Below are 14,274 nucleotides of genomic sequence, written 5' to 3'. Positions count from 1 at the left end.
AAGTAGAAAAACATGTTGACTCACCCTACTTGTAGAGAAACGCCAATGCCATCCTCTCTTTCATGTTGAGAAACTGTCCATCACTCTGTCATACAGTGCACACTTGTTTTTTGTTGTCCTAGGCTACCTGGCTAAAATGCTTTCTCGCTAGTTTAACTTCCATTCATGTGCAACGTTAGCTAGTTAACATTAGCCTTCTACATATAGCTACACATAGAACTCCCATCGTCTCAACAATGTATGAATTAATAGTTGGATAGTTGGATCAGAATCGCCTTTATAATCATTGGTCAGTGTGTAGAATGAAGTAAAATCCCAAGTCAAAATCCATTTCTCCATCCATGGCTAATTTAGAAAAGGGACAAGTTTTGCTAGCTAGCCACCCGGAGGACAACAACATAATTTGATGCAACAATTCTAGTTTTTCTGTCAATTATGTGTGCTCTCAATGGGATTTGATAGGAGTGACACAAATCCACGCTGCTTTCCCTTTCCCTTGGTGCGCCTTTTTTTGGTGCGCCACGACCATTCACAGTTGAGGTCGCTCAGTTTATATTAACACTGATTGGCGTCCAAATGCTCGGTGACTTCCCTATCCTTCAATGCTACAATGTCATGTTCGTTTGGAACAGACAGCATCAGATATATGGGATGGCCTACACGTAGAGACATAGGGGCGCTATTTTGCAATCTCGGATGTGTATCATGTGAGATACATTGAGCCTCTTGCGAATTTTAGGAAAATTATGAAAAACAATACTACAAAAAATAATAATATTGATCCATTAATATAATAATATTGATCCAACCGTAAACACACGCCACTGTGTAATGAAGCCTCTCTGATGCATTTATGACAGTACAACAGACACGCCTTGTGTAAAAACAACCCGCGCGTGGGCTGGCTCACACAACAATGGGATAAAAAGGCGCCCCCAATCTAACCTCTCCACAATGTCCTTCAATATATCTAGCGAACATTTTGCTTAAAGGGACTTGGTTTGAATAGAACCAGCAATGTAGCTAACGTTAGATAACTAGCTAGCTTTTAAGTCGACTGTTCAGCTCTTATTAATATAAGAAAATGACAGATTTTAAAATACGGAAAGCTGAACCCAAAGATGTACCTGACATACTGCGACTGATAAAGGTAAGCCGCAAACTAAAACCACTGCTTGCTTAGCTAGAAAATCGACTTGGTTTCACCCTTCGTCACTCTTCTCCGGCGACAGTATTTCCGTGTGTATCGTTGATTTGCTATCTAAAGATGCTTGAGGAGTTTGCTAGTTAAATACCAAAATACAACTAACTATGAAAAGCTTGTGATGGATGAAGCAAATCTTGCAAGAGTAACGGGACAATTGACAGCAATTAAAATTGTACTTCCTCCGGGACGTTTGACGTGCCTGTGCGTACGGTAATGTTAATATAAGTGAGGAATCATTTTTGGAATATAACGTACGGAGTAAAAGCGCTCTCAAATTCGTGGTTGTGATGGGGTACCATAGTTGAACTTAAATCATGAGGCATTTCAAAGTGAAGCTCTTCACGAATCAGCAGTGGCGACCCATCTTTCAGATTTGAGCCCTACATTCTTGGCAATTTATATATATATATATATATATATATCTATATCTCGGTGCTCATCGGCCATAAACATTACACAACAAGTTGGAACTTGCTAATTCAACAATGAGGGGTTTGGAAGGTATCATTGGCTAACTGCAAGCATTGAAAATCAATCATTAGCCTGCTATTCAGTGGAGTGGCTGTGTGGTCCCAAGTCTGAGGGTCTCTTTTCCAAGTTTAAAATGATAAACATTCAACATTGGCCATGCTGTTAATGAAGCATGATTTGTGCCACGCTCAAAACAACTCAACTCAGAACTGCAAAATTTGACTTTAGTGAGTTCAAGACAACTGGGAACTTGGGGAAAAACGAGCTACAACTGGCAAAATTAGTTTTGAACATTCATCCAACTTGGAATTGTAAATCCGGAACTCGGGCCTCTTTCTAGAGCTACGACCTGAAGATCACTGACATCATAATAATTGGACCTTTTTTTCCCCCCGAGTTCCCAATTGTCTTGAAAGCACCATAAATCCAGAGAATGCCAGACTTTGATAAAGTTTGACAAAATCTGCCCACGAAGGACCGCCACACCACCTTCCTGTTCAAGTGAACACAGCACAACGAGGTGAGTCCAAAAATGTAATATGCCAGGGACCGAGAGACTGAAAAACAGCTTCTATCTCAAGGCCATCAGACTGTTAAACAGCCACCACTAACATTGAGTGGCTACTGCCAACACACTGTCAATGACACTGACTCTACTCCAGCCACTTTAATCATGGGAATCGATGGGAAATGATGTAAATATATCACTAGCCACTTTAAACAATGCTACCTTATATAATGTTACTTACCCTACATTGTTCATCTCATATGCATACGTTGATACTGTACTCTATATCATCGACTGCATCCTTATGTAATACATGTATCACTAGCCACTTTAACTATGCCACTTGGTTTACATACTTATCTCATATGTATATACTGTACTCGCTATCATCTACTGTATCTTGCCTATGCTGCTCTGTACCATCACTCATTCATATATCCTTATGTACATATTCTTTATCCCCTTACACTGTGTATGACAGTAGTTTTTTTTTGGAATTGTTAGTTAGATTACTTGCTCGTTATTACTGCATTGTCGGAACTAGAAGCACAAGCATTTCGCTACACTCGCATTAACATCTGCTAACCATGTGTATGTGACAAATAAAATTTGATTTGAGATATTTATACTGTAGCTAAGAAAGTAATACAAAGTGTATGTTGTGTAGTAAGCTGTTAGTAGCCCATGTGCCTCACCCTAATCATTTGGTCCATTTTCACCTCTTAATTTCACCTACTGTTCTGACTTGGTGGTGCACATGTAGCCTTTAACCTGTTTTTGAGAAATGTGAATATTGTAAGAGCTTTCATTGTCTGCTTATATGCCCCTTTTATGTATCCTACGATTCTGACTTGGTGTACAGGGAGAACACTAAGAACGGCCCATGTTCTGAATTCTGTCGCTGTACATTTCAAAAGTGCTGAACAAATAGTTATATTGACTAGCTCGCTCATTAATGTCTTCATCAAAATTAGAGATTGCCTCTTATCCGCCTGTTTGCCCCTTATGCCATAGTTTGTACATCTCAATTGTCATTAGAAGCCACATTTGTTTAAGGAAGTCAGCCTTATCAGCTATGTTTTTTTTAAAGGCAGTACTCCCCTGACAGCCAGGTGTATCAGTGGTAAGCTGTTGGGACTCTGCTGTTGGGTCAGCTTTATGTAGGCACCGTTTGTCACAGTGATTGTTTAGTGTTGTGTAGTGACTTTACTGGCATGCATCCCACTTTTTTTCTCTTTTTTTTGACGCACCAAGATTTACTTTCTAAAATCAGTAGGGTATTTATTATTAATTTGAAGATGCACTATACAAAATTCAAAAGGCACTTGTACATCTGAGCAATCTAATTTGCAGGTGCATGGCAACAATTGAACAAGATGAAGGAAAAAGGAAACTGAACACTGCTCACAATGCAGTTATGTTGTGAATTTGAACATGAAATATGTGTCTCTTGTAGATTGTTCTGACGCTTTTCGTATGATGTACCCTATGACTAATGAGAACTTGCAATGTCCTCATTGAGATTTTACAGACGTGTTTAATACGCCTTATTTATACACTTTTGTAATATTTATGAAATGCATATTGTTATAATTGGAAGCACTTGTTTATTTTTCCTTTGCCTCCAACCCCCTTCGATGTGTAGAACGGATGTGGGTGGGGCCAGGTCCACATAATGGTGCAACTTTCAAAAAATCCCAAAAGCTCTGACGAAGGCCGTGTGGCCGATACGTAAGCTTATTAAAGATCGGTGGTACTATCAAGAGCAGTGTGCGGTTTCCTTTTTCCTTCAAGATGCACTATACAGAAATATCTCCGTCATTTCCTGGTTTTTCAAATTCTAATAGTTACACTGAAATTAGTTTGACAAAATAAGCAAGTATACTGTACAGCAGGGGTCGGCAACCTAAGGCACCCCCCCCCCCCATTTAAAAAAAAAGAAGATTTATTATCTTACTTATTTTCGACGGTTAATTGTTTTTATAAACTGGAGAAAATAATTGCATGTATTGGTTATGAAATTGCATTGATATTCAGTGCAACGTTGTACAGTAATTCAAGGTATGTCAATCCTGATTAGCCATTGGGCTTTCATGATTTTGCAGGAGTTTCATGTTATTAGTTAAGCGCAAGACAACCCTCCTCGCCTCTACCTCCAAATTCAAAACCATGGCGGCACTAAAGATAAGATTAGTTTTCACATGGCTAGCAGCTAGCAAACTTTCTTTTGTTATTTAAAAAAAGTTCAGGGTGCAAAATGTCATCAGCAAAGAAAAATAAGGTAGATGTCCACTCAGAGCTGGTCCTGACCTCCCTGGGGCCCTCCTACCTGACCCGTGTAAACCATTTGCCATTGTCACACCTGCCACAGTCACAACTGACACCCCAGTGCTCCCACTACAATTCTCCCTCCTCAGTTTGCTCCATCTGTCGGTCTAAGAATAAGTAAACCTATACAGAATGAGGTATAAACAAACAATATTTCTTGGAATATAATATTTTCTATAGAATCTTAAGATAAGAAATTGTAGAAAATATAACACTGAGCTTTGGCTCTACTGCCTGGTAATTAGTCCAGTCCTCACAATATTATACAATGAGCTTTGGCTCTACTGCCTGGTAATTAGTCCAGTCCTCACAATATTATACAATTAGCTTTGTCTATACGATGTAAACATAAGCCTATAGGCTATGGCTACAGCTGTATGTCTTAAAATAGCAAAATAAGCTGCAGCTATATGTCTTAAAATAGCTAAATAAAACTTATACAGCTGTGTGATTAGCTTTGGTTCCCTCTACAGCCTGGGCATTTTCAGCATCAGCATGGGAACCAGTCTGTCTGGAAGAAATGGAAAGTATGTCACATAGTTAAGCAGTCATTTACACAAATGCACTTCTGCCATACAATCTTAAATGTTACTAAGTGTGTAAATATTTGAATGTTTGAATTAAAATCTTCCTCTTCTGCACTTTCTTGAGGCAAAATCATCAATGATGTCATCATAGGACATGTGTTTCCCCACATCATGATTTATGCTGGGGCAGCAGCGTAGCCTAGTGGTTAGAGCGTTGGACTAGTAACCAGAAGGTTGCAAGTTCAAACCCCCAAGCTGACAAGGTACAAATCTGTTGTTCTGCCCCTGAACAGGCAGTTAACCCACTGTTCCTAGGCCATCATTGAAAATTAGAATTTGTTCTTAACTGACTTGCCTGGTTAAATAAAGGTAAAATAAAAAAAAATGCTCATGATGGCCAGACCACTCAAACATTCCTGTGACATGGAAGACCTCGGGTAGCTTTTGATGAGCTTTTATTTGAAAAGCTCCTCTCTGCCGATGTTACTGGTAGGGTGACTGCAATTCTTAGGGCTATCCAAAGGCTAGGCTAGAGTTCCTCCAGGTTTTTCTCAGAGAAAGGAAAGCAGCTCACAGGCAGTCATCTTATCTGATGGCAGATCAGGTAAATTCTGAATCTCGTGTGCCAGATCCATTCCACTGATGTCAGTCATCGCTGAAGGTTAGTGTCTCCATGCAGTGAGCCTTCAAAGATGCACTGCGCCCTCCCGGGTGGCGCAGTGGTCTAGGGGTGGCGCAGTGGCACTACATCTCAGCGCTAGCTGTGCCATCAGATACTCTGGGTTCGCGTCCAGGCTCTGTCGCAGCCGGCCGCGACCGGGAGGTCCGTGGGGCGACCGGGAGGCCCGTGGCCGGTAGGGATATCCTTGTCTCATCGCGCACCTGCGGCTCCTGTGGCGGGCCGGGCGTAGTGCACGCCAACCAAGGTTGCCAGGTGCACAGTGTTTCCTCTGACACATTGGTGCGGCTGGCTTCCGGGTTGGATGCGCGCTGTGTTAAGAAGCAGTGCGGCTTGGTTGGGTTGTGTTTCGGAGGACGCATGGCTTTCGACCTTCGTCTCTCCCAAGCCCGTACGGGAGTTGTAGCGATGAGACAAGATAGTAATTACTAACACTTGGATACCACGAAAAGTGGGTAAAAAATAAAAAAGATTCACTGGACATCTGAGAGGCAGTGCTGGTTGAGTGTTTCAAATCTCTCATCCATGAATGTCACAGCAGAGTCGACCAAGGTTGAAGTAGTTGACTTCAAGATTTTTCAACAGCTGAAATGCTCTTGCTGTTTCTCAGTCTCTTCTCTTTCAGAACAGCCTCAACATTAATTTCTTCACAAATGCAGTAGTAGTGACTGTTGTCTCTGTCTCTGTCAGAGAATCCAGTTTCCGGTATGTAGTGCAGAAGGCCTTTGCATTTGAGATTAAATTCAATGCGATATCCAACTGCATTGTGGCGGATTGGAGAAGCTTGTTCACCTTGTTTGTCATTGTCAGTATATCACACCATACGACACAGCAAATCAAGAAGCTGTAGGACCCAACTTCAACTGCAAGTACTTGTGCCTCCACTTTGGCCACAGGATTGTTGATCGTCTGTCTGGGTTCCGGTAATGGCTCCCAAACCTCAGAAGGCTGATACCTGATTGTATGAACACTTTGGAGCCGACTCCATCTTGTCACTCCATGACTTCACGGTTATGTTCACGTGTTTCTTCAAAACACTCCATCTTTGTGTGCCCGCTGAAAAGAAGGTGAAGAGCTTTTGCACATACCCAACTGCATCTTTTTGAAGATTTGGCAGCATCTGCAATGAGAAGTTTTAGACATTTTCTCCTGGTGACTGTCAGGTGTACAGTTCAATATAATGAAATACTTTGTCTCTTTCTTGAGTCACTACTGCTTCCAGAATCTTGTCACTCACAATCTGTATCAGCTCATTCTGTGTGCGCTTCCTAAGGTAATGAGCATGTGTCTCGCCATCTTTCATTTTGCTGAGATTTTCCATAAAGGTCAAATTTTTGCCAATAATTCAACCTCTTTTAGAAAGTTTCCATTTTCTGGTTGGAAGAGTTTGTCTGAAACCCTGAATGCAATGCTTCTTTCAGCCAGAGGCTGTGTGATACTTATTAAACGTGTAAGGACATCCTGCCATGTCTTTCTTTCAGCCTCCAAAATTGTCATTTATATTTGGTCAAGAGTCTGTCCCCGACTTAGGAGCAGATAAAGTTCTCTTCACTTAATCATATTGTCTGTGTGTTCAGGACTACCCTCGTGGTGTTTCAGAATGGTGTTGATATTTGACCAGTCATTCACACCTTCCTTTATTATTTTGTAGTCTTCTGTAGAAAAGAGTTTACAACTAAAACAATACACAGCGTTGTTTTAGATTGTGTTTTTGCTATCAATTGTAAATAATATTTGTAGGCCTATGTAGCCAAATTGTATTTATGATCTTATGTTATCCATTCATGCTTTTTAAAATATCTCTAAATCAAGCTACAGCCAGCCATGATTACAGACACCTGTGTCCTTTCAGACTATATAAACTAGTGACATGCAGTGTTTGTCATTATACCCTGATGAAGACAGCTTGGCTTTTGAAAAGTTGATTATATAATGATTGCTTCTGAGCTCCTAGTGTGCAACTCTATTTTTCCAAGGGTTCTACTCTGCTAGCTATCACCTCACCTATACATGCTGACCCACACCACTCGCGTTAGGTGTGCAAGCGTAGCAAAATAAATGTACACATGTTATTCAGTCATTCCATCCAAAATGCTCACGCAGGTTGTATGTCTGGTAGCCAGGCGCTAAAATAGAACTGAGTTCTATTATTGACGCGCTCAAGTCCTGCCTCTCCCATCTCCTCATTGGTTTTTAGGAGCATATGCCCACGTGTGTGATTGAAAGATGAACTGAGGTCAACACTCCAGGCCAGTTGGTGGTGGTAATGCACCTTAAAGTTGGTTGATGGTAAACAGTATATACTTTATGGCAGCAGCATAAGTGGTAGGTGGGTGTGTATGTGTGCAAAGGAAGATATACAGTGCCTTCAGAAATGAGTCATACCCCTTGACTTATTCCACACTTTGTTGCGCTACAGCCAGTGGTGTAGTGGTGCCTGGAGAAGTGGGTATACTCCATTCTTTAAAAAAATGTCCCAACCTGGCCCCGGGCTTTTTCACCCTGTGTGAAAAATTAGATGACAAACAGTGACATGTACTCTGAATGACCTAAATTGATAAATCCCCATTTTTGCGCTTTCACCGTCAGGCCAACCTAAGATGGAGTTCATTCTGAAAGTATTCAGACCCCTTTTCCCACATTGTTACAGTACAGCCTTGTTCTAAAATGGATTAAATAAAATACATCTTCAAATCTTCCCACAATACCCATAATGATGAAGTGAAAAAGTTTTTTAGACATTGTTGCACATTTTATAAAAAATAAAAAACAGATACCTTATGTAAATAAGTATTCAGACCCTTTACTATGAGACTCTAAATTGAGCTCAGGTGCATCCTGTTTCCATTGATCATCCTTGAGATGTTTCTACAACTTGATTGAGTCCACCTGTGTTAAATTAAATTGATTGGACATGATTTGGAAAGGCACACACCTGTCTATATAAGGTCCCACAGTTAACAGTGCATGTCAGAGCAAAAACCAAGCCATGATGTTGAAGGAATTGTCCGTAGAGCTCCGAGACGGGTTGTGTCGAGGCACAGATCTGGGGAAAGATACCAAAACAATTTTGCAGCATAGAAGGTTCCCAAGAACACAGTAGCCTCCATTTCTTAAATGGAAGAAGTTTAAAACCACGAAGACTCTTCCTAGAGCTAAATCAAATTTTATTTGTCACATACACATGGTTAGCAGATGTTAATGCGGCGTAGCGAAATGCTTGTGCTTCTAGTTCCGACAATGCAGTAATAACCAACAAGTAATCTAACTAACAATTCCAAAACTACTGTCTTATACACAGTGTAAGGGGATAAAGAATATGTACATAAAGATATATGAATGAGTGATGGTACAGAGCAGCATAGGCAAGATACAGTAGATGGTATCGAGTACAGTATATACATATGAGATGAGTATGTAAACCAAGTGGCATAGTTAAAGTGGCTAGTGATACATGTATTACATAAGGATGCAGTAGATGATATAGAGTACAGTATATACGTATGCATATGAGATGAATAATGTAGGGTATGTAACATTATATTAGGTAGCATTGTGGCTAGTGATATATTTTACATAATTTCCCATCAATTCCCATGATTAAAGTGGCTGGAGTTGAGTCAGTGTCAGTGTGTTGGCAGCAGCCACTCAATGTTAGTGGTGGCTGTTTAACAGTCTGATGGCCTTGAGATAGAAGCTGTTTTTCAGTCTCTCGGTCCCAGCTTTGATGCACTTGTACTGACCTCGCCTTCTGGATGATAGCGGGGTGAACAGGCAGTGGCTCGGGTGGTTGTTGTCCTTGATGATCTTTATGGCCTTCCTGTAACATCGGGTGGTGTAGGTGTCCTGGAGGGCAGGTAGTTTGCCCCCGGGTGATGCGTTGTGCAGACCTCACTACCCTCTGGAGAGCCTTACGGTTGTGGGCGGAGCAGTTGCCGTACCAGGCGGTGATGCAGCCCGCCAGGATGCTCTCGATTGTGCATCTGTAGAAGTTTGAGTGCTTTTGGTGACAAGCCGAATTTCTTCAGCCTCCTGAGGTTGAAGAGGTGCTGCTGCGCCTTCTTCACGATGCTGTCTGTGTGAGTGGACCAATTCAGTTTGTCTGTGATGTGTATGCCGAGGAACTTAACTTGCTACCCTCTCCACTACTGTTCCATCGATGTGGATAGGGGGGTGTTCCCTCTGCTGTTTCCTGAAGTCCACAATCAGGTTATTTTCCTGACACCACACTCCGAGGGCCCTCACCTCCTCCCTGTAGGCCGTCTCGTCGTTGTTGGTAATCAAGCCTACCACTGTTGTGTCGTCCGCAAACTTGATGATTGAGTTGGAGGCGTGCGTGGCCACGCAGTCGTGGGTGAACAGGGAGTACAGGAGAGGGCTCAGAACGCACCCTTGTGGGGCTCCAGTGTTGAGGATCAGCGGGGAAGGAGATGTTGCCTACCCTCACCACCTGGGGGCGGCCCGTCAGGAAGTCCAGTACCCAGTTGCACAGGGCGGGGTCGAGACCCAGGGTCTCGAGCTTGATGACGAGCTTGGAGGGTACTATGGTGTTGAATGCCGAGCTGTAGTCGATAAACAGCATTCTCACATAGGTATTCCTCTTGTCCAGATGGGTTAGGGCAGTGTGGTTGAGATTGCATCGTCTGTGGACCTATTTGGGCGGTAAGCAAATTGGAGTGGGTCTAGGGTGTCAGGTAGGGTGGAGGTGATATGGTCCTTGACTAGTCTCTCAAAGCACTTCATGATGACGGAAGTGAGTGCTATGGGGGCGGTAGTCGTTTAGCTCAGTTACCTTAGCTTTCTTGGGAACAGGAACAATGGTGGCCCTCTTGAAGCATGTGGGAACAGCAGACTGGTTTAGGGATTGATTGAATATGTCCGTAAACACACCGGCCAGCTGGTCTGCGCATGCTCTAAGGGCGCGGCTGGGGATGCCGTCTGGGCCTGCAGCCTTGCGAGGGTTAACACGTTTAAATGTCTTACTCACCTCGGCTGCAGTGAAGGAGAGTCCACATGTTTTCGTTGCAGGCCGTGTCAGTGGCACTGTATTGTCCTCAAAGCGGGCAAAAAAGTTATTTAGTCTGCCTGGGAGCAAGACATCCTGGTCCGTGACTGGGCTGGTTTTCTTCTTGTAGTCCGTGATAGACTATAGACCCTGCCACATACCTCTTGTGTCTGAGCCTTTGAATTGAGATTCTACTTTGTCTCTGTACTGGCGCTTAGCTTGTTTGATAGCCTTGCAGAGGGAATAGCTGCACTGTTTGTATTCGGTCATGTTACCAGTCACCTTGCCCTGATTAAAAGCAGTGGTTCACGCTTTCAGTTTCACGCGAATGCTGCCATCAATCCACAGTTTCTGGTTAGGGAATGTTTTAATCGTTGCTATGGGAACGACATCTTCAACGCACGTTCTAATGAACTCGCACACCGAATCAGCGTATTTGTCAATGTTGTTATCTGACGCAATACGAAACATCTCCCAGTCCATGTGATGGAAGCAGTTTTGGAGTGTGGAGTCAGCTTGGTCAGACCAGCGTTGAACAGACCTCAGCGTGGGAGCTTCTTTTTTTAGTTTCTGTCTGTAGGCAGGGATCAACAAAATGGAGTCGTGGTCAGCTTTTCCGAAAGGAGGGCGGGGCAGGGCCTTATATGCGTCGCGGAAGTTAGAGTAACAATGATCCAAGGTTTTTCCACCCCTGGTTGCGCAATCGATACGCTGATAAAATGTAGGGAGTCTTGTTTTCAGATTAGCCTTGTTAAAATCCCCAGCTACAATGAATGCAGCCTCCGGATAAATGGATTCCAGTTTGCAGAGAGTTAAATAAAGTTTGTTCAGAGCCATAGATGTGTCTGCTTGGGGGGGGATATATACGGCTGTGATTATAATCGAAGAGAATTCTCTTGGTAGATAATGTGGTCGACATTTGATTGTGAGGAATTCTAAATCAGGTGAACAGAAGGATTTGAGTTCCTGTATGTTTCTTTCATCACACCATGTCTCGTTAGCCATAAGGCATACGCCCCCGCCCCTCTTCTTACCAGAAAGATGTTTGTTTCTGTCGGCGCGATGCGTGGAGAAACCCGCTGGCTGCACCGCCTCCGATAGCGTCTCTCCAGTGAGCCATGTTTCCGTGAAGCAAAGAACGTTACAGTCTGATGTGCCTCTGGAATGCTACCCTTGCTCGGATTTCATCAACCTTGTTGTCAAGAGACTGGACATTGGCGAGAAGAATTCTAGGGAGTGGTGCACGATGTGCCCGTCTCCGGAGTCTGACCAGAAGACCGCCTCTTTTACGGAGTCGGTTTTTGGGTCGCCGCATAGGATCCATTCCATTGTCCTGGTTGAAAGGCAGAACACAGGATCCGCTTCGTGAAAATCATATTCTTGGTCGTATTGATGGTGAGTTGACGCTGATCTTATATTCAGTAGTTCTTCTCGACTGTATGTAATGAAACCTAAGATGACCTGGGGTACTAATGTAAGAAATAAAACGTAAAAAAACTAAAAACTGCATAGTTTCCTAGGAACGCGAAGCGAGGCGGCCAAACTGAGCAGGGCCTTGGTCACTCTGACAGAGCTCCGGAGTTCCTCTGTGGAGATGGGACAACCATCTCTGCAGCACTCCACCAATCAGGCCTTTATGGTAGAGTGGCCAGATGGAAGCCATTTCTCAGTAAAAGACACATGACCGCACGCTTGAAGTTTGCCAAATGGCTCCTAAAGGACTCTGACCATGAGAAACCAGATGCTCTGGTCTGATGAAACCGTGATTGAACTCTGTCCTGAATGCAAAGCGTCATGTCTGGAGGAAACCTGGCACCATCCCTACGGTGAAGCATGGCAGTGGCAGCATCATGCTGTGGGGATATTTTTTAGGGACTTGGAAGCTAGTCACGATTGAGGAAAAGATGAACGGATAAAAGTGAAGAGATATTCTTGATGATAACCTGCTCCAGAGCACTTAGGACCTCAGACTGGGGTGAAGGTTCACCTTTCAACCAGACAACGACCCTAAGCACATAGCCAAGACATCGCAGGAGTGGCTTTGAGACAAGTCTCTGAATGTCCTTTTTTTTGGCCCAGCCAGTGCCCAGAATTGAACCCGATTTGGCATTCTGGAGTGACCTGAAAATAGATGTGCAGCGATGCTCCCCATCCAATCTGACAGAGCTTGAGAGGATCTACAGAGATGAACGGGAGAAACTGCCCAAATACAGGTGTGACAAGCTTGTAGCATCATACTCAAGGCTGTAATAGCTGCCAAAGGTGCTTCGACAAAGTACTGAGTAAAGGGTCTCAAGAATTATCAAGATAATTTGATATTTTATGCATTTGTATAACATTTCTAAAAACCTGTTTTTGCTTTGTCATTATAGGGTATTGTGTGTAGATTGATGGGAAAAAATATTTATTCAATTTTAGAATAAGACTGTAATGTAACAACATGTCTCAAGTCAAGGGGTCTAAATACTTTCAGAACGCATTATATATGAATTCATTAGGCCCTAATCTATGGATGTTCTTGACTGGGAATACAGATGCATCTGTCACAGATACCTTCAAAAAAACGTAGGGGTGTGGATCATAAAACCAGTCAATATCTGGTGTGACCACCATTTGTCTCAAGTACCGCAACATCTTCTTCGCATAGAGTTCATCAGGCTGTTGATCGTGGAATGTTGTACCACTCCTCTTCAATGGCTGTGTGAAGTGGCTGGATATTGGCGGGAACTGGAACACACTGTCGTACACGTTGATCCAGAGCATCCCAAACCTGCTCAATAGGTGTCTGGTATGCAGGCCATGGCAGAATTGGGACATGTTCAGATTCCAGGAATTCTGTACAGATCCTTGCGATATTTGTTTCTCCATAAGAATGACCATTCAGTGTCTGAGGTGAGCCATCCTTTTTACGCAACGACAAATCAGACTTACAGATGCTGTCCATGTTCACTTCATGGATCTCTTTTCTTGCCACCGTCATTGAATTTTTTTATAAAGGCATTATTATACGCCCAGTGGATTATGTTTGTGTATGCTTATGTGTACTATTTAGGTTATCATAGCACTTGAGTGTGCTTTTTCAGTGTAGGCCTGTTATGAGAGTTAGTGATAAAGGTTGTTGAGCCTACAGAGTATGTTTCCTTCAGTATTATGCCCCACCCATTCCGGGGTCTTGTAGGATCCAGTGAGATTCCACCATTCAGTTATGTAGTGATGCACTAGTCATTGTGTTACTACTCCCACCTAGTGGTGCTTTAGATTAGGCCCTTTATGTGTTTACCTGTTACAGTGATGACACCACTTACAATAAAGGCAAGTAATGTCATTGTATAATTGCCGTATATTTTTCCTGGTTATTGTTAATGGCAGTCTGCATTCTGCTTCCTCCTATAGGACAACCACACAAATAACTATCCCCCTTCCACAGTTATGGATCAGTGGTACAAGCAGTAGCTTTTCTAGGGTTCAAGCCATAGCCCTGCACATATTGTGGTGTTATTTACTCTGTTCCTTCAGTAAACTACAAGCCAACGATTCACTGTGTCTTTC

At 42.9% G+C, this 14,274-nt stretch overlaps 1 protein-coding gene across 1 annotated transcript in view; it reads left to right on the top strand.

Annotated features, from left to right (window-relative positions):
* The first annotated feature begins 905 nt into the window (after positions 1–905).
* The window catches only part of LOC112247552 (diamine acetyltransferase 1-like), a 31,448-nt gene continuing 18,079 nt past the window's right edge, over positions 906–14,274 (top strand). The window contains exon 1 of the mRNA XM_024416362.2: positions 906–1,150. Within this exon, the coding sequence (XP_024272130.1) occupies positions 1,085–1,150 (66 nt within the window). The 5' untranslated portion in view covers positions 906–1,084. The remainder of the gene's footprint in view (positions 1,151–14,274) is intronic.

Source organism: Oncorhynchus tshawytscha, linkage group LG29 (assembly GCF_018296145.1).
Source record: "Oncorhynchus tshawytscha isolate Ot180627B linkage group LG29, Otsh_v2.0, whole genome shotgun sequence".
Taxonomy (NCBI): domain Eukaryota; kingdom Metazoa; phylum Chordata; class Actinopteri; order Salmoniformes; family Salmonidae; genus Oncorhynchus; species Oncorhynchus tshawytscha.
The sequence above is the reverse complement of the archived record's forward strand: the minus strand, read 5'-3'. Positions and strand labels throughout refer to the sequence as shown.